Here is a 26,594-nt window from a genome sequence, read left to right on the forward strand (position 1 = left end):
TCATTTTATCCCCTCAAACTATCATTTTATGATGCAAAAGTATCATTTTATCATCCAAAAAATCTAAAACTATCATTATTAAACAAAAGTATCATTTTATCATTTGAAACTATCATTTTATCCCCTCAAACTATCATTTTATGATGCAAAAGTATCATTTTATCATCCAAAAAATCTAAAACTATCATTATTAAACAAAAGTATCATTTTATCATTTGAAATTATCATTTTATCCCCTCAAACTATTATTTTATGATGCAAAAGTATCATATTATCATCCAAAAAATCTAAAACTATCATTATTTAATAAAAGTATCATTATATCATTTGAAACTATCATTTTATCCCCTCAAACTATCATTTTATGATGCAAAAGTATCATTTTATCATCCAAAAAATCTAAACTATCATTTTAAAACAAAAGTATCATTTTATCATTTGAAACTATCATTTTATCCCCTCAAACTATCATTTTATGATGCAAAAGTATCATTTTATCATCCAAAAAATCTAACTATCATTTTAAAACAAAAGTATCATTTTATCATTTGAAACTATCATTTTATCACCTCAAACTATCATTTTATGATGCAAAAGTATCATTTTATCATCCAAAAAATCTAAACTATCATTTTAAAATAAAAGTATCATTTTATCATTTGAAACTATCATTTTATCCCCTCATACTATCATTTTTTGATGCAAAAGTATCATTTATCATCCAAAACATCTAAAACTATCATTATTAAACAAAAGTATCATTTTATCATTTGAAACTCTCATTTTATCCCCTCAAACTATCATTTTATGATGCAAAAGTATCATTTTATCATCCAAAAAATCTAAAACTATCATTATTAAACAAAAGTATCATTTTATCATTTGAAACTATCATTTTATCCCCTCAAACTATCATTTTATGATGCAAAAGTATCATTTTATCATCCAAAAAATCTAAAACTATCATTATTAAACAAAAGTATCATTTTATCATTTGAAACTATCATTTTAACCCCTCAAACTATCATTTTATGATGCAAAAGTATCATTTTATCATCCAAAAAATCTAAACTATCATTTTAAAACAAAAGTACCATTTTATCATTTGAAACTATCATTTTATCCCCTCAAACTACCATTTTATGATGCAAAAGTATCATTTTATCATCCAAAAAATCTAAACTATTATTTTAAAACAAAAGTATCATTTTATCATTTGAAACTATCATTTTATCCCCTCATACTATCATTTTATGATGCAAAAGTATCATTTATCATCCAAAAAATCTAAAACTATCATTATTAAACAAAAGTATCTTTTTATCATTTGAAACTATCATATCATTTTATGATGCAAAAGTATAATTTATCATCCAAAAAATCTAAAACTATCATTATTAAACAAAAGTATCATTTTATCATTTGAAACTATCATTTTATCCCCTCAAACTATCATTTTATGAAGCAAAAGTATCATTTTATCATCCAAAAAATCTAGAACTATCATTTTAAAACAAAAGTATCATTTTATCATTTAAAACTATCATTTTATCTCCTCAAACTATCATTTTATGATGCAAAAGTATCATTTTATCATCCAAAAAATCTAAAACTATCATTTTAAAACAAAAGTATCATTTTATCATTTGAAACTATCATTTTATCCCCTCAAACTATCATTTTATGATGCAAAAGTATCATTTTATCATCCAAAAACAAATAACGGTATACCGTACCGTAATAACGGTATGGTAACCGGTATAAAAAAATATCATATCGAATTTCCGGTATACCGAAATTTCGGTATACCGAAAATTCGGTACGGTATCGGTATTGAATTTTTTATACCGTACTTTCCGGTACGGTATGCGGTATGGCACAGTCGGTACGGTATACCGTACCGACCCACCCCTAATATTGATTAAAGTAAAGTCAAATTTATGGAAGAAAAAGTCAAAGTAATATGTGCTCAAGAAGATTCGACCCAAGGTCTCTGGCGTAGAGAAAGAGACCATTTACCACTAAGCTACATTAAGTATTAAAGTTCAAACTTTTGGGGGTAAAGTTTCAAAGTGTAAACGCTGCTGACTGCATCTGAATCTTATCCCCGTCAAAACAAAACAAAACAAAAACATAATAATTTATGGTCTATTGACGATTGTTTGTCGTGTCCCCTATGTATCTATTGGGGTTGGGAAATCACATTATAAGTACTCTGATAAGGATCTTCTCCTTATCAGTGATCTGTAATCACATATTCTCTCCTCTGTCGCGGATGTGTACTCGTCGAGCAAGAAGAAAGAAGGGAAATTGAAAGAGTTGCTGTAACTGACGAAGAGAATATAAATAAAGGGTTCTTATTATTGCTTAAACTGAATTAAGATAACAAGTTCCTTATTTATATGAACTACGGACCCCAGGGTTGGTTCGACCCTCTTTTGCATATCGGGAAAGAACCAACGAAGAAAACCCGACATGGAGCTTATAACACGCTCGACTCTCTATTCCTATTACATTAGATAAAGCAACTGAATGAAATACATCATACATAGCTAATGAGTAACATAGTCTGGGAGACGTGAAGGTCGACGTTTTGTGCGACGATTACTCGAGTCGCGCTTGCTTGTCTGTCCCTGACCATCTCTCTTCCACTTGTGTCTGCTCATACTCAGTTGTGGATAGGGGTGGCAAATCGTGCGTGTCGGGTCGTTATCGTGTCGACACGATAACGACACGAACACGATAACAACAAACACGAACACGACCCGTTAAGAAAACCTCAAACACGAACACGAACACGAACACGAACACGACACGAACCCATTAACGACACGAACCAATTCGGGTCAACACGACACGATAACAACACGTACACGAGATGACACGATAACGACTCGATAACAACACGACCTGATAACGGTTAAACCTATTAAAAATGAAAATAATATTAAAATATTATTTGTTAACGGATAACACGAACACGACACGAACACGGCACGAACACGTATTGTTAACGGATAACACGAACCCGACACGAACACGACACGAAATTTTCGTGTCCTTAACGGGTCGACCCGATAAGGACACGAACCCAATAAGCTCTGACCCAAACCCATTATTTTCGTGCCGGTTCGTGTCGTGTTATCGTGTCGTGTTAAAAATTGCCAGCCCTAGTTGTGGATGATGAAGGTTGACTCGTATCATACTCCTATATAAGTTGAAAACTGTTCTTAGTTATCAACTTGATTATGAAACTATGTTAGATAAAAGAAAAAAAGGAATTGGACTATTGTTAGTGAATTGTGAGATTCTTATATAATTACTATTATAATATGTGATAAAACCTTTTCAAAAATAAAACTATATAAACTAATTTTATGAAATAAACTAAAATAACAAAATAAGATAATTTTATATAACAGAAAACATTTACATTACTTCCAAGGTCTTAAAAGATAACTAAAAGAAAGGGAATAAATAATACTCCATCCATTTCATAAGAATATGTACTTTTGGTTGGGCACGAGTTTAAATGCACAATTATTAATGTAAAGAAAAAATATTTAAAATATTGTTGGGAAATGAGTCTCACCTCATTGTAAAGAAATTGATTTCTAAAATTAAAAAGTATATATTCTTATTTGACGGTGAGAGTAATGTTGATTGGCTAAGGTCAATAACAGGTTTTTTCTTATTCTAAAACAAGTGGGATGAATAAATAGGGAAAAAATAGTTAATGTTACTTTCAACGGTCTAAAAGTGGAAAAGAAATGTGAATTGAGTGGATAAGGTAAATAACAGATTTGTTCTTGCTCTCGTCATAATTTCAATGAACTCCATTAATACGAGAAATAGAAAAATAATCATAAGAACTCTAAAATGGAAAAGTTCATTTCCAGTATTAATAAATTGTATGTACACAGTCAACATGCATTAATGACGCTCTCTAGATATAGGTAACTACCCCAATGCACATCCAGAAAATATATACTTCCTTAGTCTTGCTTAAGATAACACATTTTTTAATCGGCATGAGATTTTAGAATATATTGATTAACGTGGTTAATTGGAGAGAGAAAGAACGAATGAAAATATTAAATAAAGAGAGAAAGAGAGTGAAATATTTAATTGAAAAGATAAAGTTATCAAAAGTAGGAATGTGTCATCTTGGTTGGAACAAACTAAAAAGAAAAATGTGTTATCTTAATTGAGACGGAGGGAGCTTTGCTTTCAGGCATTAATAACTCTATCATTAAGTCAACTCGCATATACAGGCTTTTCATATATCTTCTGATATTAAAAAAGACAATGTTTTAAAATTCGGACTGGCAAGCGAAACGGAGAAGCTATTGGTTCATGTTTCAACCTGTCGGACCGGTTAAACCACTGGTCAAACCGTTTTACTGTTGCAAATATAAATAATTAAACATATATAATACAAAAAATATATTAAATTTAGTAAATGAAAAAATACAATTAATAATATATCACAAAATATTAAACCTTATAGATAATTAGTTCTATATAAATATAAAAATATTAAAATTCAGTAAATATAATAAAAAAAATTACTATTAGTTAGTGTAAATAAAAAATCTAATATTTCATGTATTCAAATAGATAAAGTTCATTTAACTCAAAAACGTTTATGTGTTAAAATAATATTATAATTAAATATGAATCATAATTAGTTTAAATAAGAATAATCATTAATATCAATAGTTAGGGTATATAAATTAAATACATACTATAAAAATATTTATTTATAATAAATAATGAACCTTATATGTAAATAATAATATTAGTGACAAGTAAAGTATCGTTAAAATTTAAGGGATATATATTATAATTAATAATTATATTAAAGAATATAAAATTAAAATGAATTATTAGTTTATGTAGATAAAAAATTTAATGTTTAATGTATAAGAATATTTAATGTTTAAATTGTTCAAAGAGGCCCTTGTGGTGGAGCGATAGAGATGTTAGCTAGAGGAGCGGCCATGTGTTCAAGTTCTATCAACAACAAATTTTAAAAAAAATTGACAAAAAAAATAAAAAACTAGTCCGGTTCGCTGTCCGGCCGGTTCTACCAGTTCACTGAGGCCCTTGTGGTGGAGTGGTAGAGATGTTAACTAGAGGAGCGGTCATGTGTTCAAGTTCTATCAACAACAAATTTTTAAAAAAATTGACAAAAAAATTAAAAATCTATTTTCGGTTTGCGGTCTGGCCGGTTCCATCGGTTCACCGGTGCTAGGTTAAAAGGGTGAACAGGACCGGAATACTTGCCGGTTTGCAGTTTGACCGGTTGAACCGGCCGGTCCGATCCGGTTTTAATACATTGCAAAAAGGTACATGGAATGCATAGAATTACTATAATATTTAGAGCATCCACAATAGCGAGGGATGTGCCGGCGGACACCCCAAAAATACCTCATGCCACGTCATAAGGACATCCCACTGCACAATAGCGGACATCATGGACGGATCCAGCTTGCAAGGTGCTGGGGCAATTGCCCCTCCTTACCCCTACCTCACTCTTATACATTTACATATAAATTTCCAATTATATACTCTAATTATACTAATTGCCCCTTCTTATATAGATAAATTTTTCCTATATACAAAATTTTGCCCCTTCTTAGATGAAATCCTAGCTACGCCCCTGGCGGACATCCCAAGGACATCCACAATAATAAAAATTCACAAATTCACAAATATGCAATTTACGGAATTAAAATTTCGATACGAATATGGGGAAAATGCAACGATTTTATTTAAATAGTAAAAAACATACATAATTATTTTAAAAAAATACATAGTTAAAAAATATACAATCCAAAGCTTTGACAAACGCAACCCCTGTCTCACTCCTCGTCGTCCTCGTGGCCAGTCCAGGCGTCACTCCCAGGCAGGGTTGGGATCCCCAAACCAGGCCTCATACTGTCGATGACATCCTTTAGTATCAACTTGTATAAGGTATCAGTCGCATCCCACCACTTTTCTATGGTGTCTAGCTGGCTCTGGTGCTGTTGCTTGCGGGCGAGACGGGTGAGCTCGGGATTGAGCTGGGTAGGACCTGCTGATAGGACCTCGTGGGACCCGGTGGCGCTTCCCCTAGCCATCCGCATCGCGGTCTTTTGCCCAACCGGGCGACGGCGGCGGGAAGACGATTGAGGGGTCGGGATCTCTGTGGCGGCGTCGGGGAGGTCGTGGGAACCGGCACTACTGCTGTACTCGCCGGAGGAGTTGAGCTTCGTCCGCTTCGGCCACCCAGCTTCAACACCCGCACAAAACTTGGCAGAATTCTGTACCAGAAGATAGACCTCCCAATAATTGAAGACGCCGAACTTCTTCGACTTTTCGGGTACTGTTGCATGGACAAAGTCTTCACATCCTCCAAGGACATGCCGTTGGTTGCCGTACGGAGGTTGTTTTGGTAGATGCCGGCAAATCGGCTGAGGGCCATCCTCAGCCACTCCCACTATTTCCGGCATTGCTCTCCATCGTGAGGCTTCCCACCTGGCGGTTTGAATTTGAGGTCGCTCTGGCTAATGCGCCACCACATTATGTCGATATGCTGGTTAGCCCCGATGTAGGGATCCTCGACTATACCGACCTAGGACTTTGCCAGCGCGCACTCCGCCTCGCTCTAGACAGTCCTCTTTCCCTCTCCGGCCTCCTTCCTTCCCCTCGTCCCCCGTGAAGGGGTTAGACGCGGAAGCGTGCTTACGAATAAATCAGATAATGAAAGCGATATATTTAGCAGATTATTTAGACAAATTCTATTCGAGCAATTATCACATGTATCATGCTCATAACTCAAATAAATCATGCTTTAAGAGTAATTGAAACCTAAAACATTGTTTTCTACGGATTAGCTATTCTACCTTGATGATTCTTCAAAGAATCGAAGATAGCTAGCGCCTTCTCCACGTGAAGATCTTGAATACTAAACCACATATCTTCAGACTGGTTCCCGGACTGTAAACTGATATAAGGGTGGGCTGATCTCACCAGAATACTAGGACTTAAATAAAGAAGACGGAAAACCTATCTCACGGAGGAGAGAAAATCGTCCCTCACAGTGTAGGAGAGGAGGACGGAAATTATGAGTATAATTAAATTGGGCCCAGACAGGGATCTATGGAAGGTTTTGGATATGAGCTCCCCCAATTAGCTTTTTACTAATTAAATTGACCCACAATTTAATATAAGCTTTAATTGGAATATTACGAGCAGCCACCATAGAAGTAATATTGAACTCCTTATCCAAATCCGAAATTATAAGTAATTCGGGTTTCCATTGTTTGTCATTTATGTCCTGCTCTTAAGATAGAAACACCCATTAATTAATTAGTGTCTGCTGTAGACTTAATTAATTAACATCTTATTCATTCCAAGAGTGGACTCAGCAAGAAACGCTTATTTATTATTCATAGATTAATCAAACTCCAACTTTCTAGGTTCCGAATAATAAAGTCTTATTTCGAGCTCCTCTTGAGGACGTTATCAAACGAGACTCACCTCGCACACGATTCAACATAATAGCAATCCTAGCACCGCTAGATATTAATCACCACTACCCAATATACCAGGATTATTAGGTTGCGAAAACCCGCAACATTTGGTAAGTCAAAGTAGTGCATAATAAATACCGTATGCTAAATGCTAACGTACATTGATTAAGAAACAAATAATTATCAAGACCTCGGCTTTCAGTAGATAGCATAAAGACTTGTCTCGCTGTTAGATCCAATTCATGGCTCTACCACACCAATGTGGTGCATGAAAAGGAACTCAATAAGCGCATGTACACGTGGAGAAATAGAGGATCAAATCACTTTGAGAGCGAAGCATGAGATTGTAGAGTTAGTTAGACGGTTACACCGTGTTTGTTAGCTCATATGTACAACTATATAAGCTGCTTCATTCTATTGTATTGGATCATGCATGATGAATTATTGGAATTTCCTTCTCCCTTATCTCTCTCGTCTTCTCTCAATGGCTCATTGTGTACAGGTGAGATTCCGGTCGCCGTTCCTATCCCTGGTGACCCCAATTCTGCACTAAGTGGTATCAGACTACCTGATCTGGGTCCTGCGATGGTGGAAACTCACTCCGGCGATCTGCGCCAACTGGAGGAGCTTTTCACGACTGCCATGGCTGAGTTCTCCGCCAATATCACCTACTCTGATAATCTGCAGGAGGAGATCGATAAATTGCGGGATACATCTGATGGCACTCGAGATCTGAATATGAAGATGTCGCTCCAATCTGAATCGGCAGATCTACTGTGGATGGAGGAGACAATTCGCAAGGCCATGGGCGATTTGTTCTCGAGGCTCAACGAGTCCAATCGGAGGCGTGATCAAGCTGTTCGCACTTACGATCAAACCTTGAAGGAGCTGCGGGATGGTTTCATTGCTCTTAAAGTCCAAAACTCTGAGTTGATGGTGAAGCTTATGGCTGATAATGGAAGCAATTCTTCGGCAGCTTCGACCGGATCAAACACGCCAATCTAAGGTTGATTCTCCGATAGTCTTTGTCAATGATTTGAACGGTTCTGGTACTTGTATTACTGCTCCAAAATTGCTACAATCTCCAGCATCAACGACCCCTGAAAATCTGCAATGAGGGATAAATCGGTGGAGGAATGTATCCCACGTTTTTCGGCAGAATTCAATAACTTCATCGGAAGTAACTTCTCCAATCCTATGGTTGAATTAAGAAGCCTAAAACAATTAGGTATGGTCTCTGACTATCTCAATCAATTCAAAACATTGCTAGCAAAGGTTGAGTTAACTGAATCGTATGCTGTGCATCTTTTTGTGAGTGGATTGAATTATCATGTACAAAAATCAGTTAAAATGTTTGAGCCTAAATCACTTGTTCACGCATTTGCTTTGGCTAGACTACAAGAGTCAGCTTTGAATTTTAGAGGACTTTCTTGTGAGAACGAGGATAGAAAGGAGGATAGTGTGAGAGAATCTATCCTCATTAGCCTTGAATTTGATGAGGAAAGGAGTTCAGGAAAAGAAGTGTGTGTGGAGAAGAATGGAGGAAAGGATCTGGCTAAGCGCAGTGCTCTGGCGGCTAATGCTAGTGGTGTTGCTAGCTCTAGTTTTAAGAAGGTAACTACTGGTGATGCTGGGAATCTAGGTACTAACTCTAGTTGTAAGAAGGTAACTACTGGTGATGCTGGGAATCTAGGAGGTTCTATTGTGAACAACTCACCCCTGCTTCCTACACATATTAAGTATAGACTCTTTGTTAGGGTTTTGTATACTAGAAATCACCTTTCGAGTGATTGTATACTGTAAAACTGTAATGGTTATTTTCCAATAAATGCAACAGATTATTTTTGTCATAATGTTGTTATGTTTTACATTTAATGGTTGTTTATTGCATATTTAAATGTATAAGCAAACGTAACAAAGTCTAAGGCTTTGTTTTAGTAGACCGGTTGTGGGCGTCGTCTAATTTAAGGTAACACGGTCAGTTCTAAACAAAGAAAAATAAGAATTTCACAACCTAGATAGGGCTAGACTACCTATCACGAAAGGTTGCAATGTCAGTCCGATTATTTCTAAGCCTTATTGAAATAAGATGACGTTGGTGTGGTATAGCACTGAATGGATCTAACAGCAAGACGAGTCTTTATGCTATCTACTGAAAGACGAGGTCTTGATAATTAATTTCTTAATCAATGTACGTTAGCATTGAGCACACGACATTGAGTATCCACTACTTTGACTTACCAAAGGTGCGGGTTTTTCATAACCCAATGATCCAGGTATATTGGGTAGTGGTGATCATTATCTAGCGGTGCTAGGATTGCTATTATGTTGAAACGTGCGCGAGGAGAGTCTCGTTTGATAACATCCACAAGAGGAGCTCGAAACGAGGTTTTATTATTCGGAACCTAGCTAGTTGGAGTTTGATTACTCTATGAATAATAAATAAGAGTTTCTTGCTAAGTCCACTCTTGGAATTCGAAATATGTTAATTAATTAAGCCTATAGCAGACATTAATTAATTAATGGATGTTTCTATCTTAAGCGAGGGAAATAAATCAAATGCAATTAAAGGAAACCCGGAATACTTGTAATTTCGGATTTGGAAGGCAGTGCAATATTACTTCTGTAGTGGCTGCTCGTAATATTCCAATATAAGCTTATATTAAATTGTGGGTTCAATTTAATTAGTAAAAAGATAATTGGGTGAGGCCTGTTCCAAATTCTTCCTTAGATCCCTGACTGGGTCCAATATGTGACTTATATAAATAGGAGAATAAAGGAGACAGAAGATACACTTTTCAATATACAAAATTTTCGTCCCCCTCTAGAAAGAGAGAGCTCGAAATTTGTGCTCCCTCCGTGAGCAGTTTCTGTCTTCCATTATTCGAGTCCTAGTATGTTGGTGAGATTTGCCCACACAAATATCAGCGTATAGTCTGGGACACCAGTCAGAAGATCCGAGGTCTTGTATTGAAGATCTTCACGTGGAGACGGAGCAAGCCATCATCGATTCTTGATTGAATCTACGAGGTAAATTGGCTAATTCCGTAGTAAGCATGCTCTAGGGATTTTATGTGCTAAAGCATGTTTTTAATTCAATTTATGAGCATGATACATGTGATAATTACGCGAATAGAATTTGTCTAAATAATCTGCTAAATAGATCAAGTTTATATGATCGGTTAAATCACGCACGCTTCCGCTGCCAACCCCTTCACTCTTAACATCAGAGGAAATGGGTTGTGATGAGAACTTGAAGCAACTGTGTCAGCTGGAGTTGGAGGAGGATGTAGTTGAAGGGGAGATAGGGAAAATTTCTGAGTGTGGGGAGGCTACTGAAGGGGAAGGTTCTGAGTGTGGGGAGGCTACTGAAGAGGGGAACATTGGGGATGAATCTATGGAGGATGATAACCCTCTGATCTCAATTAATGACATTATTGGCTTGACTACTAAGATAAAATCAGTAATGGTGGATGTGGCTGAAATGTGTGATGCCATGTGTACTGCCACAACATTCACTACTGATGTACTGCTACTTCCTGTGGGTAACTGTGACATGGTGCTAAGGGTTCAATGGCCTGAAACTCTAGGTGATATACAATGGAATTTCAAGAATCTTACTACGGATTTCATGCTTGAAGGGACGAGATATGAGCTGGGTAGGGGTCAGAAAGAGCAGAGGATCTCTACTGTGTCAGAAAACGAACTTCTAACTCAGTGCAATGGTGCTCTTGCCAACCAGCAATCAACCTCATCTCTGAGCACGGATAAAACTGAGATTTCTGTTGTAAATGAAGAACTAAATGGGCTTGCTACAACATGGGATGTATCGAGACTGGTAACAGAATTGACAGAAACTTTTACACACTTGTCCGAAAGACTTTCTGGCTTTCTTAGTGAAAGTCAATCAAAAATCATGTCAGCGAATTTTTTTGACCAAGTATCAGATCTTTTGGAGGGCTCATTTATATATTACTGTTTTAGTGAAGTAAGGAATAACCTTTTAAGTTTGCTGGAGAGGAGGCAAAAATCTGGTGTTGCTAGCCAGATTAGGGATCTAAGTCAAAATTTGGTTGATATCATTGATGAAGCTCAGCGTTCAGTTTCGCCTCCACTTTTTGATCTTTCAGAGCGTCTAAGAACAACTTTACAAGATCTCAAGAATCAGTTGGACTTGATTGTCCAATATGACTGGGACTTCAATCATGACCTGGAAGAGGATGTTTCCGCTGCGATGGAATACATCAGGGCCCAAAGCAAACCAAAGGATGGCCGGATACTTGCTATTGGTCACTCCATGGGGGGAATTTTACTATATGCCATGCTAGCACGTTACAGTTCGGAAGGAAGAGATCCTGGATTAGCTGCCGTGGTGACATTAGCCTCATCACTTGACTACACATCATCTAAATCATCTCTCAAACTGCTTATTCCTCTTGCTGATCCTGCTCAGGCTCTGAATGTGCCTGTTGTTCCTCTAGGCGCGTTACTATCTGCAGCTTATCCTCTCACGTCTAGTCCGCCTTATGTCTTGTCATGGACGAATGACTTGATATCAGCCCAGGACATGATGCACCCTGAGCTGTTAAAGAAGCTCGTTATCGAATTCGGGAATCGTATGAATGGGGGAATCGAACAAGCTCTGCATAAGATTGAAGAACCAAAGCATCGTACTGAGCGTGTCTTTCGGGTTTTCAAAGGAATGTTTCAACCTTCTGTTGTAGGAAATATTCAGATACCAAACCTTGAGGACAAGGTTATTTGAAGGAGGGGAGATTTGGTGCATGAAAAGAAACTCAATAAGCGCATGTACACGTGGAGAAATAGAGGATCAAATCACTGTGAGAGCGAAGCATGAGATTGTAGAGTTAGTTAGACGATTAGAGTTAGTTAGACGGTTACACCGTGTTTGTTAGCTCATATGTACAGCTATATAAGCTGCTTTATTCTATTGTATTGGATCATGTATGATGAATTAATTGAATTTCCTTCTCCCTTATCTCTCTCGTTTTCTCTCAATGACTCATTGTGTATAGGTGAGATTCCGGTCGCCGTTCCTATCCCTGATGACCCCAATTCTGCACCGCAATGTCATCTTATTTCATTAAGGCTTAGAAATATGCGGACTGACATTACAACCTTTCACAATAGGTAGTCTAAGCCTATCTGGGTTGTGAAATTCTTATTTTTCTTTGTTCAGAACTGATCGTGTTACCTTAAAGTGAATGATGCCCACAACCGATCTACTAAAACAAAGACTTAGACTTTGTTAAGTTACTTGTACATTTAAACATGCAATAAACATCCATTAAATGTAAAACATAACAACATTATGACAAAAATAATCTGTTTTATTCCTTGAAAAATAAAATAAGAGTTTTTTACAGTATTCAATCACTCGAAATGTGATTTCTAGTATACAAACTCTAACAATCTCCCACTTATACTCAAACCAACTTTTGAGCATACTAAAAAAATGTGCACTACGCCTAATTCTCCCACTTTTACCGAAAGTGAGTTGAGGTCTTGAGTGAGTCGAACTCCCATCCCTTCAACATGTCGCTCTAACGGTTTCACCGCCAATGCCTTTGTAAAAGGATCTGCCAGGTTGTTCTCTGACGCAATCTTGACCACTTGTATGTCTCATCTCTGCACTATATCTCTAATGATATGATACTTCCTCTCTATATGTTTGCTCGCTTTGTGAGCCCGTGGTTCTTTCGAGTTTGCCACAACACCTGAATTGTCACAATAAATGGTGATACTCTTGGGCAGATTCGTAACCATACCTAAGTCCAAAAGGATGTTTTTAAGCCATACAGCCTCCTTTGCAGTCTCTGAAGCGGCCACATATTCGGCTTCCATTGTAGAGTCCGCAATGCATTTTTGCTTTACACTCTTCCAAATTACTGCACCATCTCCTAAGGTAAACACATATCTAGAAGTAGATTTTCTCGAGTCCTGATCAGCTTGAAAATCTGAATCAGTATATCCCAAAGGACAGAGCTCAGCTGCATTGTAAACTAGAACATAGTCCTTAGTCCGTTTAAGGTACTTGAGCATGTTCTTCACGGCAGTCCAATGTCCATAGCCCGGATTCGACTGATATCTTGCCACCATGCCAACAGCAAAGCAAATATTAGGTCTTGTACAAAGCACAGCATACATGAGACTACCAACTGCCGAAGCATATGATATTTTTCTCATCTCTTCTATCTCAGACGACGTCTTAGGACACATCTCATGAGATAGATGGATGCCATGTTTAAAAGGTAAGAAACCTTTCTTGGCATCTTGCATGCTAAAGCGACTAAGTATAGTGTCGATGTAAGGTTCTTGAGATAAGCAAAACATTCTCTTCTCACGATTCTGAATAACCTTGATGCCGAGAATGTGTCCCGCGTCTCCCATATCTTTCATCTTGAACTAGTTTGACAACCACGTTCATACTGATGACAACATCTTTTTATTGTTTCCAATTAGAAGAATTTCATCTACATATAAAACTAAGAACACAACATTTCCCTTTTCAACATTCTTATACACACAACTTTCATTTGGGCACTTTTCGAATCCAAACTTATGAACAGTTTGATCGAAACACTGGTTCCATGATCTAGATGCTTGCTTGAGGCCATAAATAGTCTTCTTAAGCTTCCATACCATGTGTTCCTTGCCCTTCATGGCGTATCCTTCGGGTTGTTCCATGTAGATGGTCTCCTCAAGACTACCGTTCAAGAACGCAGTCTTAACATCCATCTGCCATACATCCCAATCCATGTAAGCTGCAATAGACAGAAGTATCCGGATCGATTTGAGCATGGCCACCGGGGAGAAGGTCTCGTCGTAATCGATACCTTCCTTTTGGGTGTACCCCTTAGCCACTAGTCTTGCTTTAAAGACTTTAACTCGTCCATCGGGTCCACGTTTACGCTTGTATATCAACTTGCTCCCAATGGCAGTACAACCTTCAGGTAGGACGGATCTAATTCATTGTTGTTCGAATAGCGATCCATAGATTCTCCCAAACCAATGTATCTATCAGACCCATGAGAGACCCTCCCACTGCGACGCGGCACTACAACACTAGGAGTAGAAGTTGAAATTTTGGGAATTGTTTGTACACTTGGTACTTGTTCTTGGTTAATGGAACTTGTGACAGAAGTTAGCTTGTCAAGAGCCACTTCACTGCTAGGTTTATGATTCATTACAAAGTTCTCCTTTAAGAATGTCGCGTGAGTACTCACGATAACTTTCTTGTCTCGGAGACTATAGAATTCATAAGCTTTCGAACCTTTGGGGTAACCTATAAACAAACATACCTCTGTCCTTGATTCTAGCTTAGTTGGATCCTTTTACAATACATGAGCCAGACACCCCTATATCTTGAGATTGTCTAGATTGGGCTTGCGCCCATTCCACAACTCATATGGAGTGGTAGGAACAAATTTTGATGGTAAATTATCTAAAATATGGCTTGTAGAAAGCAAGGCATCTCCCCAAAACGAAATAGGTAGCCGTGCATAACTCATCATCGATGGGACCATGTTTAACAAGGTCCTATTCCTTCTTTCAGCCACGCCATTCTGTTGGGGTGTACCCGACGCAGTCAATTGGGATTCAATTCCCTCCACCGATAAGTAGTCCAAAAACTCGGCTGTTAAGTACTCGCCTCCGCGATCAGATCGCAGGCTTTTGATACGTTTTCCATGATGTGTCTCCGCATAAGCCTTAAATTCTTTGAACTTGTCAAAAGATTCAGACTTGAAACGCATCAAATAAACATATTCAACTTTTGAGTAATCATCAATAAAAGTGATGAAATAACGATAGCCACCTCCTGCCTCAGTTGACCTTGGTCCACACACATCAGTATGAACGAGCTCTAGTACTTCCTTGGCCCTATTACCTTTCACCCTAAAAGGTCTCTTAGTCATCTTGCCTTCTAAGCAGGATTCACACGTGGAGAATGACTCTGTTTCTAGGCTTTTAAGAAGGTCTTGGTCCACGAGAGTTTGAATCCTTCTTTGGTTGGCATGACCAAGTCTAAGGTGCCATAAGTACGTTTCGTTTATTGAACTTGAAGGTTCTTTCCTTTTCTTTGAAATTTTCGATGCATTATTGAGTTCTGATTTATGATCATTAAATTGTGTAGATATGATTGTGACAGATTGTTTTCCATAACACCACGATATATATAAGAGCCATCTTTCTTAATAACGCAATTGTCATTAAAAGAAATCGAATATCCATCAAAAACTAATTTAGAAACTGAAATTAAATTTCTTCTAAATGAAGGTATCAATAAAACATTCTTCAAAATAAAAAATCTATCACTACTAAAATGCAAATAAACGTCTCCCACTGCAAAGGCCGCCACTTTAGTAGCGTCGCCCAGCTGGACCTCGATCTCACGATCATATAGCCGCCTTGTCACCTGTATCAAGTCAGGATCAAAACAAATATGATTAGTAGCTCCTGTGTCAATAACCCAAGTATGAGATGATTTCGAAGCCAAACATGACTCGACAACTAGAGCTTGGTGCATGCATGTCTTCTTGGCCCTTTTAGGGAAATCTGGCTTCCAATGCCCATTCTCACCACACTTGAAACACTTTCCTGTTTGCTTCTTGTTTGGCTTCCTCTTCTTCTTTCCCTTAGCATCCTTAGCGGTGACCTGGTTCGTCACATTCTTCCTTCCTATGCCAGGCCTAGGGCCAGACGGACGATGTGTCGAACAAACCATCGCTGCCTTAGCTTGGATCATGAGATCCTCCGCCGACTGAAGTTCAGTCAACAATTCAGCCAAGGTGTAGTTCCTTTTGTTCATCTCAAAGTTGAGCTTGAACTGCTGAAAGCTAGGGGGTAGACTTTGATACTCACTTGGGACTCGAGATCGATCGTCCCTCCCAAAACCTCAATTTGATTGAGGTGACTCATCATCTCGAGGACATGGTCCCTCACATAAGAGCCTTCCTTCATAGTCTTCACCATGATACTCCGAAAAGCTTGAGACTTAGCCGTTCAATTCTGTGTACCAATTGTGAGATTTTGTGTAATCTCGGCGGCAATCGCTATGGCAGCATGCTGATGTCTAAGCACAGTTGACATGGAGGCCAAGATATAACGCTTAGCCATCTCATTTTCCTTATGCCACCGTTTATGCATATCGCGCACTACCTGTGCGGCATTAGCCGCCGGCACTGGAGGCCGTGGAGTAGCGAGCACAAACTTGTACTCATCAGCCGTAAGAACGATGTCCTAATTTTGTTTTCATTCTATGTAATTTTGGCCCTCGAGTTTGTTTTCTTTAAGAATTGCAGATAGAGAATTGAGTGACATTGTGACGGTTTAAGTTGCACTACAAAATAGAAGATTTACTATTTGTCATAAACTTATGTATTGAAATTGAAGAGATAAACCATAGAATTTTTCAAAATCTTACAACTATAAAATCAAAATTTTGTACCCTCAAGGAGTGGTCAATACGCATTAAAATTTTAACATTTTTACTGGGCACAACACCGACGAATAGTCCAGAGACCGCAGCACGACATGGCCGTCAAATGTTGCCTAAACACACCATCAGATTTAGCATTACATAATCTCGTTTCTACAACACACTCTCATAACAATGCTTATGAGTTGATAACAAGACCAAGCTATCTCGCAAATTCTGTTTGGACTTCTGAAACTCGTAATTTCTTATGGACTACTTTCTAGTCCATACTATTCACATTTGAGAAGTCCACCGATACGAACTCGCTATTTCTTAGGATTATTGTCCCCACAACATGGGTTGCGATAATATTCAAAAACTGGCTTCATAAATTGAGGACCAATCGATGGAGACCATATACAAAACATAGTTCGTAATTATCGCTTAGATATTTGAGTTATGATTTTTCGTTAATTATCTTTAGCCTTAAGGTAGATAAAGGCTTAATTAACTTCTGTTGGCATTTAATTGACTGGATAATTAAAACTTTTAATATCTTTTTAACATCTTATTTATGGATGATATATTAATTATTAAAGTTCAATCTATATTCATGTCTTCTATAAGATGTATCTAAAATAAATTAAATTATTTATATCTTGGACTAACATGAATAATTAAACTTAAATTAATTCCTTATTCAAGATTAGGAAGAGAAAAGATCTTATTATTTAATGTAATCTTACATATCTATCCTTATTGGGATTCTAGATATATATAATAATTAGAAAACTATTAAATTATTCTTGTCCATATCTAGGAATGAAATAAATATATTTATTTCCATAGATATAGTCAGTAATCAAAATATTCCTAAAATCTAGGAAAATCTTCCCAAAATATTTTATTTCCATTAAATAATAGTTTAATGATTTTTTTTAATTTCCAGAATTAAATAATCATAAAATAATATTTCATCGTTATCTTGTTGATCGAGGTTCGCACGATCGACGACGACGAAAATCTCTAGCGATCAGCTCGCCGGAACTGCGAAAACGCCGTCCAGCCCTCGCCGGTAGTCAGCGTCAGTTGCTGCCGCTTCCGTCTTCCTTTCCGGCGTGAAACGCCATTTGCTCCCACTGTCGTTGTCGCCCAGCTGCGCAGCCACCGCTACGCTGCTACGGGCGATTTCCCTTCTCCGTCGGCGACCTTGCGTGAACCTGCAGCGGCCGTACACGGCGGCGCTGCTCCCGGTTTAGCATCGCACAACCTAGGGTTCGACTAGGGTTAGGGTTTTGTGAAGGAAGAACCGCCGCTGCTCTCGGACGAGCAGCGAGCTCCGCCGTCTTCCACCATTGTCGATCGCCGCTTTGTAGGAGCATCATATGGGCTGCGGTCCTACTAGCGGCGCGGACAACCCCTTGCTCGTATTCACATTGTCGTTTGATCGCTCCACATATTTCCACTGTTCGGTCGCAGTTTCTGGAGCATTCCGGGACCGGCGGTCTCGCCGAGGGCGCGCACAATCCCTAGCTTGTTCGCGCGTCGCCGGGTGATCACCTCCCTTGCTCCCACTACGTTGACAACCCTACTTTGATTATATGTCGCGCGATCCGTCTCGGCGCAAGTGCCGACGGATCGCACTTTTCATATATTGGAATAATTCAAGTTTTTTGATTCGATTGTTCTTGAGTTCATCATGCATAAATTAATAACATCTAAATACATGAACATGCTTCGAAATAAAAAAACGCACGCATACATGAATTTTACGAAATTTAAATCCAAATAATCAAAGCCAAAGACTGGCTCTGATACCAATTGAAGCGGTTCACAGCGGAAGCATGCTTACGAATAAATCAGATAATGAAAGCGATCTATTTAGCAGATTATTTAGACAAATTATATTCGTGCAATTATCACATGTATCATGTTAATAACTCAAATAAATCATGCATTAAGTATAATTGAAACCTAAATCGTCCCTCACAGTGTAGGAGATGGGGATGAAAATTCTGAGTATAATTAAGTGTGTTTTCTGTCTTCTTTATTCTCATTTTATATTAAGTCACATATTGGGCCCAAATAGGGATCTATGGAAGGGTTTAGATATGAGCTCCCCCAATTAGCTTTTTACTAATTAAATTGAACCCATAATTTAATATAAGCTTTAATTGGAATATTACGAGCAGCCACTACAGAAGTAATATTGAACTCCCCATCCAAATTCGAAATTATAAGTAATCCGGGTTTCCATTGTTTGTCATTTATTTCCCGCGCTTAAGATTGAAACATCCATTAATTAATTAGTATCTGCTATAGACTTAATTAATTAACATCTTATTAATTCCAAGAGTGGACTCAGCAAGAAACGCTTATTTATTATTCATAAAGTAATCAAACTCCAACTAGCTAGGTTCCGAATAATAAAGCCTTATTTCGAGCTCCTCTTGAGGACGTTATCAAACGAGACTCAACTCGCGCACGATTCAACATAATAGCAATCCTAGCACCGTTAGATATTAATCATCACTACCCAATATACCAGAATTATTGGATTGCGAAAAACCGCAGCATTTGGTAAGTCAAAGTAGTGCATAATCAATACCGTATGCTCAATGCTAACATACATTGATTAAGAAACAAATAATTATCAAGACCTTGGCTTTCAGTAGATAGCATAAAGACTTGTCTCGCTGTTAGATCCAATTCAGTGCTCTTCTACACTTATGTCATCTTATTTCAGTAAGGCTTAGAAATATGCGGACTGACATTGCAACCTTTCACGATAGGTAGTCTAAGCCTATCTGGGTTGTGAAATTTTTATTTTTCTTTGTTCAGAACTGGCCGTGTTACCTTAAAGTGGACGACGCCCACAACCGGTCTACTAAAACAAAGACTTGGATTTTGTTAAGTTACTTATACATTTAAACATGCAATAGACATCCATTAAATGTAAAACATAACAACATTATTTCAAAAATAATCTGTTTTATTCCTTGGAAAATAAAATAAGAGTTTTTACAGTATTCAATCACTCGAAAGGTGATTTTTAGTATACAAACTCTAACACCCCCCCTTTGTCCTCTGCACGCAAGGACGAGGTAGTGCCCTTACCCTTGCCCTTTCCTTCGACCTTCTTCTTCGATATCCCTACTGCCGGTGGTATCTCAGTGGGAGACTCTCTGGCCGGAGATATCCCCAACTCCTCAAAAGAGAAAGTCTCAATGCCGGTGAACTGAGTCTCCAGAGGAGTACTCTAGGAATCGCTAGACAATAAATCCATGTAGGGGCGATACACATTGTCCCCAGGTGGTTGGGGGACCCCCACTCTGCTACCCCCCGCAGCGGCAGACTTGCCCTGCATCATACCGGGCATCATCATCCCGCTCATCCCTTGCATCATTCCCCCATTCCGACCGCCATTCCCCCCATCATCCCGAGCGCCATCCCCGTCATTGGGCACTCACCCCAGTCATTTAGGGCACCATCCATGCACACCAAGGGTACATATTGTAGTACCCGGACATCATCCCCGCCATTTGGGGTTGGGGCATCATCGGCGCCATTCCGGGCATCATCCCGGACATCCCTGCAGTTCCGCCGGCATTTCCCCCACCTCCAACGGGAAACATCTGCATTTGTGACTCGCTCGTGGCGGGAGAATCACTGTCGTGCTCCATTTATCTTCAAAAGAAATGAAAGTAGAGAGAGAAACTCGTTAATACAAGCGGTGCGAATGGAATGAAGTTCAACGAGCCGCATATATAGAGTTTTAAAAAAATAAAAAATCGGGACGTCCGTCGTGGCACCACAATAGCGGACTTCATGACGGACGTCGGCGGACGGCCGCAGATACCTCACGTCCGTCGGGGACGTCTGCGTCCGCCTCTCCCAACCCAATAGCGGACGTCCCGCACGGACGACCGGCGCACCAGTCCGACGTCCGCCGGATCATCCGCCATTGCTGATGCTCTTATAGGACAGAGCTATAAATATGTGTCATGTACTTGGTCTCCAAATTTATAAACATCACTAAAACTAATCTCATAGGAATCGGGTAACTTCAAATTGAAATTAGACGGTGAAATAAGATTATGTTTAACTATACCCAACACATATATTTCATATATGAGTTTATGTACTAAATAACCCTTTTTACTATATAAGAGCATTAGAGCAACATAGAAGTGTGGGGGGGGGGGGGGGGGTTGGTTGCATCGCCCATCGTGGCTTGGCAGGCGGCGACCTTATTGGAGGGGAGGCTAGACGAGGGTCAGAGTTGATGCCAAGTATACTACACCTGTAAAAATTCACTCGTATCTCATGGAGTATGTCCAAAACAAAAGTTTTCAGGTGCCCATAATATATGTGACACGCCAAAAGCTCACACGTGACATAATTGGCGGACACAAATGTAATTAAGGAGGGGCTCAAGCCATTCCCAAATTAATTTTTTTAATTATTTTAGTTGTATTATATTATTTCATCCGTTCCCTTATAGTTGAATCATTTTTTCATTTCGGGAAATTCTCTCATAGTTGAGTCATTTCCATATATAGTAACATTTTATTTTTCTTACTTTACTCTATTTTACTTTATTATCTCTACTTTATTCACTTTTTACTTTATTCTCTCTACTTTTTTTCTCTCTTACATTTTTATCTAATTATTTAACACACCAACATTCCTTCTTAAACCCCGTGCCGTAAAGTTTCGCCTCAACTATGAGGGAACGGAGAGAGTATAATTTTATTATATTTTGTGTGAAATGATATGCAGAAGCCTCTCTATCAAAACAACAAGATATAGAAAAATTACTCCCCCCGTCCCCCATTAAATGTTAATTTTTGCCAATTTCATCAGTCACCCATTAATTGTCCACTTTTTACTTTTTACTATAAATGATAAGTAGGTCTCACATTCCGCTAACTCCTTCTACTCACATAATTTTATTACTATAAAACTAATATACAAAAGTTGGACTCATATTCCACTAATTTTTTCAACTCATTTTGCTTTACCTTTCTTAAAATACGTGACTGAACCAAAGTGGACAATTATTAGAAGACGGAGATATATTATTTTATCCAAAATTTAAAATATATAACCCCTACTATAGCAATTTTCTAGCATTAACATTTACATATTTGAGCATGTCCAAGCTCACCTAACTAGGTTATCGTGGGTACTAAAATATATTTGTTGACATTCAAATGTAAATTTTTGGAATTATTGGTTTTATTTTGAATTACTTTCATGTTGCAACATAGTATTTGTTGTTGATGGCGAAAATATTGGTAAAATAAGGGATATTTATCATAAATATTAGTATCATAATTATCTTTTACAAAATGGACTGAAAGTATTTAATATGAGTAAAGGCCAAAACTGATTCTGAACATATATCCATTTTACGATTTTGGTTCTATATTTTATCTTTTGAATTTTTGCATCCTGAACATTTCAACTCGGATCACAACTGGTCTTACACTAACAATTCCGTCAATTTTTAAACGGTTTTAACACGATTTTGATGGTTTTAACAGTCTCATTCGGGTTAAAACCGTTTAAAAATCGGTCAAAATCAGGTTAAAACCGTTTAAAAACTGACGAAATTGTTATTTTAAGACCAATTGTGACGCGAGTTCAAATATTCATGATGCAAAAATTCAAAAGATAAAGTATACGACTAAAATCATAAATGGTCATATGTTCATGACCAGTTTCGGCCTTTACTCGTAAAGCGACAGGTACGTTTCAGTTCCCACTTCCTCACTCGATCTAAATTTGGTAGTCATCCAGATACTATGAATAATACTCACTCCGTTCTAGTGTCATTCTAAGTGAAGTATTTCTTTTTCGGCCTACAATTTTATATAGTATTTTTTGTGAGTTTAGTAAAGAGAATAAAGTGAGAAAGAAAAATAGAAATTAATATTTCTGTTTTAAAAAATGCGGAATTTAGAATGTGACATCTTAAAAAAAATGACAGTTAGAACGAGACGAGTAATATTTCTGCCAGCAGATCAAAGGATATTACCTTTACAATGGGGATAAAAGATATGGAGTACGAAACACAGAGAAAAAATAGGTACGTTAATTATATAAAAATATTTAGAAACATATTAGATATATTGGTAAAACTTTCAAATATACTGCAATACATTTTTATAAAGTTTGGAGACGTAACATGTACTCCGTATTTTTTTAGTTAATACCCATATATTTTTTCCGCCAATATCCTAAATATCTATAAGATTATCATTAAATTCTCCATGGCAACAATTAACAAACAAACAATCTACTGAAGCATCTGTCCGGTGATACAGTACAAAAAATTCAGAAATACAAAAAACTATAAACCAAATGATAAATCCAGATGTTAAGATATAGTAATAAGAATCTGCAGTCTTACTAATACGTCGTCATTAACTTTAGTTATTCCTAACTTTACGTAAAATTAATTTAAGCACAATTTATACTTATGAAATAAGAAATCTGTCTGGCAATTGTCTGTCTTTAATTAAAGAAAAAAAAACACTTAAAAATATTGTTTCTTTCCATAATGCAAACTGAAAAGAAAAGGATATGGACTAAGGAATCTTTGAATTAATTTTGAAAAAGAAAAAGTACTAACGAATAGATAATTTTAATTTTAATTTTAAATACCAATCCAGATGTCGAATCCCAAAAATCCGTTATATCATGATTCCGAATTGTGCATTATTGGGCACCAATCGATTTATATTAAATATAAAACACGTTTTATAAAATAAAAAAAAATACTAGTAGACAAGATTAGTCAAATTGACGAAGCCATAAGGAAAGAGTTAGCCGTCGATTTAGACGTCCCAATCAGATTCCATAAATAGCGTCCAAACACGAACTCCACAATTCATATCTCCCACACAAGATTTTATTCGATATTCAAATGGTAAGAATAATAAGAATACACACATCTCTGTATCAATTCACAAATTTCTAAGCCTTTTTTCCCTTTTTGCAGGAAATTGAGAAGAGCAACAACGTCATGTACGAAGAGGTAATTAGAATTAAACCTAGTGATTCAAAAACCTGCAATTTGAATTCTTAAACTGAAAAAAATGAATTAATTTTGGATACAGAAATTCATAGTGAGTCGACGTGGAGTGAAGCTGTTCAGCTGTCGATGGGCGCCAGTAGATAGAGAGGCGAAGGCTCTGGTTTTCCTGTGCCATGGCTACGCCATGGAGTGCAGCATCTCTATGAGAGGTGGTGTTTATAATCGATATAACAATATTCGAATCGTTTAATTTTAATTTTGAATAATTGGTGAAAATTAATTGACAGGGTGCGCTGATCGATTAGTGAAGGCCGGGTATGAAGTCCACGGCATCGACTGCGAAGGCCATGGGAAGTCGTCCGGCCTTCTCGGACTCATCAACAGTTTTGACGATCTCGTCGACGATCTTTCCGAGCACTTCACCAATATCACCGGTGAGTTTTTCTCACTTTTTACTTCTCCCAACGGATAAATTTTATTCAAATAGTCAGTCGTCTCTTCCGTTGACCTTTGAAAAGTATTTATTGAGGTATTAAATAATGTTTTTTTTATTAAAGTTGAAAATAGTGAAATTGGTTTTGGTTTATTTTAGGAAATTATCAAAAAATCAACAAGTTTGGTCATATATTTGTCAATTATTTAGCTTTTAAAAATATCTAATTATATTACTCCCTTAGTTCGCACTACATGTGATTAGAGTTTCTCTTCACTTGTTGACTTTCTTTTACATTATTTTTTCTCTTATTTTTTTTTCAAAACAACATTGAAAAGAAATTAATTACAAATAGTAGAACAGAGGGTGTATATTTTTATATTTTTCTCAATTTTCTTAGTATTTATTTGTATTTGGATGAAACCGTGTATGACGTGGAAGCCAAAAACTATGATTTTTTCAGCAAATTTATGCACTCATAGAGGCTATTGATTTTAGTATAAAAAGTTAGTACTATAAAATATGAGTATAAGATTTGGGTAAAGTATTTTGACTTCCAATTAGTGTGACAATTTAAAAAAATATTAAAATTGTAATATAGTTAACTATTTTTAAAAATAATGAATAAATCTAAATTTAAATAAACTTTATGACAATTTACCCTTCATTTTATATAAGGAATCCCATAATAAATGGGATTAGTGGATGTGCAATGTTGAGTAGATTTGATTTAAAATAACGTGTATGCAGAGAAGAAAGAGAATAGGAGTAGGCTGAGGATATTAATGGGGGAATCAATGGGAGGGGCGATGGTCCTACGCTTGCATAGAAAAATGCCTGAATTTTGGGATGGTGCCGTCCTCGTTGCCCCCATGTGCAAGGTAATACTCTCAATTTTGATTTTTCATCTTGTATCCTAACACACAATTTCCACCACTTTTTTTTTTTTTTAGAGACCCAATCTTAACTTTATTTGTTTAGAATGTCACCAATTTACATAAATCAAAATATGATATTTTGGTTAATTAATTAATTTTGGGATAAAAATGCAGATAGCTGACGAGATGAAACCAAGCCCAGTGGTTATAACTATTTTGACCGCTTTGGCTCGCATCATCCCCACATGGAAACTTACTCCTACTCCAGATATAATCGACATTGCCTTCAGGGACCCACAAGTTAGACAAGAGGTATGTATAATTTATAAAAAATAATTTATGATTAATTAAAGAATATTTATGTATATATTATTATGCGCAGGTTAGGTCCAACCCTTACACATATAAAGGCCGACCTCGATTACAAACTAGCTACCAACTCTATACAGCCAGCATGGATTTGGAAAAAAGACTTGATGAGGTTTGGCTTTGTCTTTGATTTTTTTAGTTACCATTAATTTTATCTTCAACCTTATAGGGACCACTTAATTGAACTAATGGTCTACCACGTAAATATTAATTTGGATTTAATGGCAGGTTTCGTTGCCGTTCATTGTTTTGCATGGACAAGAAGATAAGGTGACGGATCCATCCGTGAGCAAGACGCTGCACGAAATGGCACGCGCCACGGACAAGACCATCAAGCTGTACCCCGGAATGTGGCACTCCTTGTCGTACGGCGAACTGCCGGAAAATCAAGAAATCGTATACTCCGACATCATCAATTGGGTTGACCAAAGATTGAACGCCAGATTGGAAGAGCAACTTAAGTCTGCTAATGACCAGAATGCGATCCAATCTCATTCCATTAAATAAGGAAACTACTATAGTATTTTAATACCACTTCGTGTTTCTTATTCATTAATCCCTATTTTCTTTTTTGTATTTTGTTTACTTGGTTGTTATACATGTAAGTCATTATTCTTTAAAGATAAGCCTATCTTTTCATCCAATGTATCTGTTTCAGTTTTAGCGTGCAATTTACAGAGTGTTTGGAAATGATTGGATGTGTAGTAATAGTATTTTTAATTTTTATTTGATTTTTCAGCATCTTTTGGCTGATATCGTGAAAAGCCGACCACAACTATCTCAAATTAAAATATGGACAAGTAAAATAAGTTATTGACATGAGATGTATGAAGTAAAGTCTCTGTTTATTTTAATGGAACCCAACAGTAGTAAATGAAAACTCTTAAAATTCCCTCGGTTCCATATAAAT

The 26,594-nt window shown here is 37.1% G+C and overlaps 2 protein-coding genes across 2 annotated transcripts; both read left to right on the forward strand.

The window, feature by feature from the left end:
* Positions 1-10,755: 10,755 nt before the first annotated feature.
* On the forward strand, positions 10,756-12,285 carry LOC121796767. The gene has a single exon (XM_042195552.1). The coding sequence runs from the start codon at positions 10,756-10,758 to the stop codon at positions 12,283-12,285; it is 1,530 nt and encodes a 509-aa protein (XP_042051486.1).
* Positions 12,286-23,786: 11,501 nt separating this feature from the next.
* Positions 23,787-26,328, forward strand: LOC121793500 (caffeoylshikimate esterase-like). The gene is made up of 8 exons (XM_042191514.1): positions 23,787-23,896; positions 23,969-24,004; positions 24,087-24,213; positions 24,292-24,438; positions 25,188-25,318; positions 25,490-25,627; positions 25,698-25,796; positions 25,913-26,328. The coding sequence occupies exons 1-8, from the start codon at positions 23,894-23,896 to the stop codon at positions 26,189-26,191; spliced, it is 960 nt and encodes a 319-aa protein (XP_042047448.1). The 5' UTR covers positions 23,787-23,893; the 3' UTR covers positions 26,192-26,328.
* Positions 26,329-26,594: the final 266 nt, after the last annotated feature.

Source organism: Salvia splendens, chromosome 3, assembly GCF_004379255.2.
Source record: "Salvia splendens isolate huo1 chromosome 3, SspV2, whole genome shotgun sequence".
NCBI classification, from domain to species: domain Eukaryota; kingdom Viridiplantae; phylum Streptophyta; class Magnoliopsida; order Lamiales; family Lamiaceae; genus Salvia; species Salvia splendens.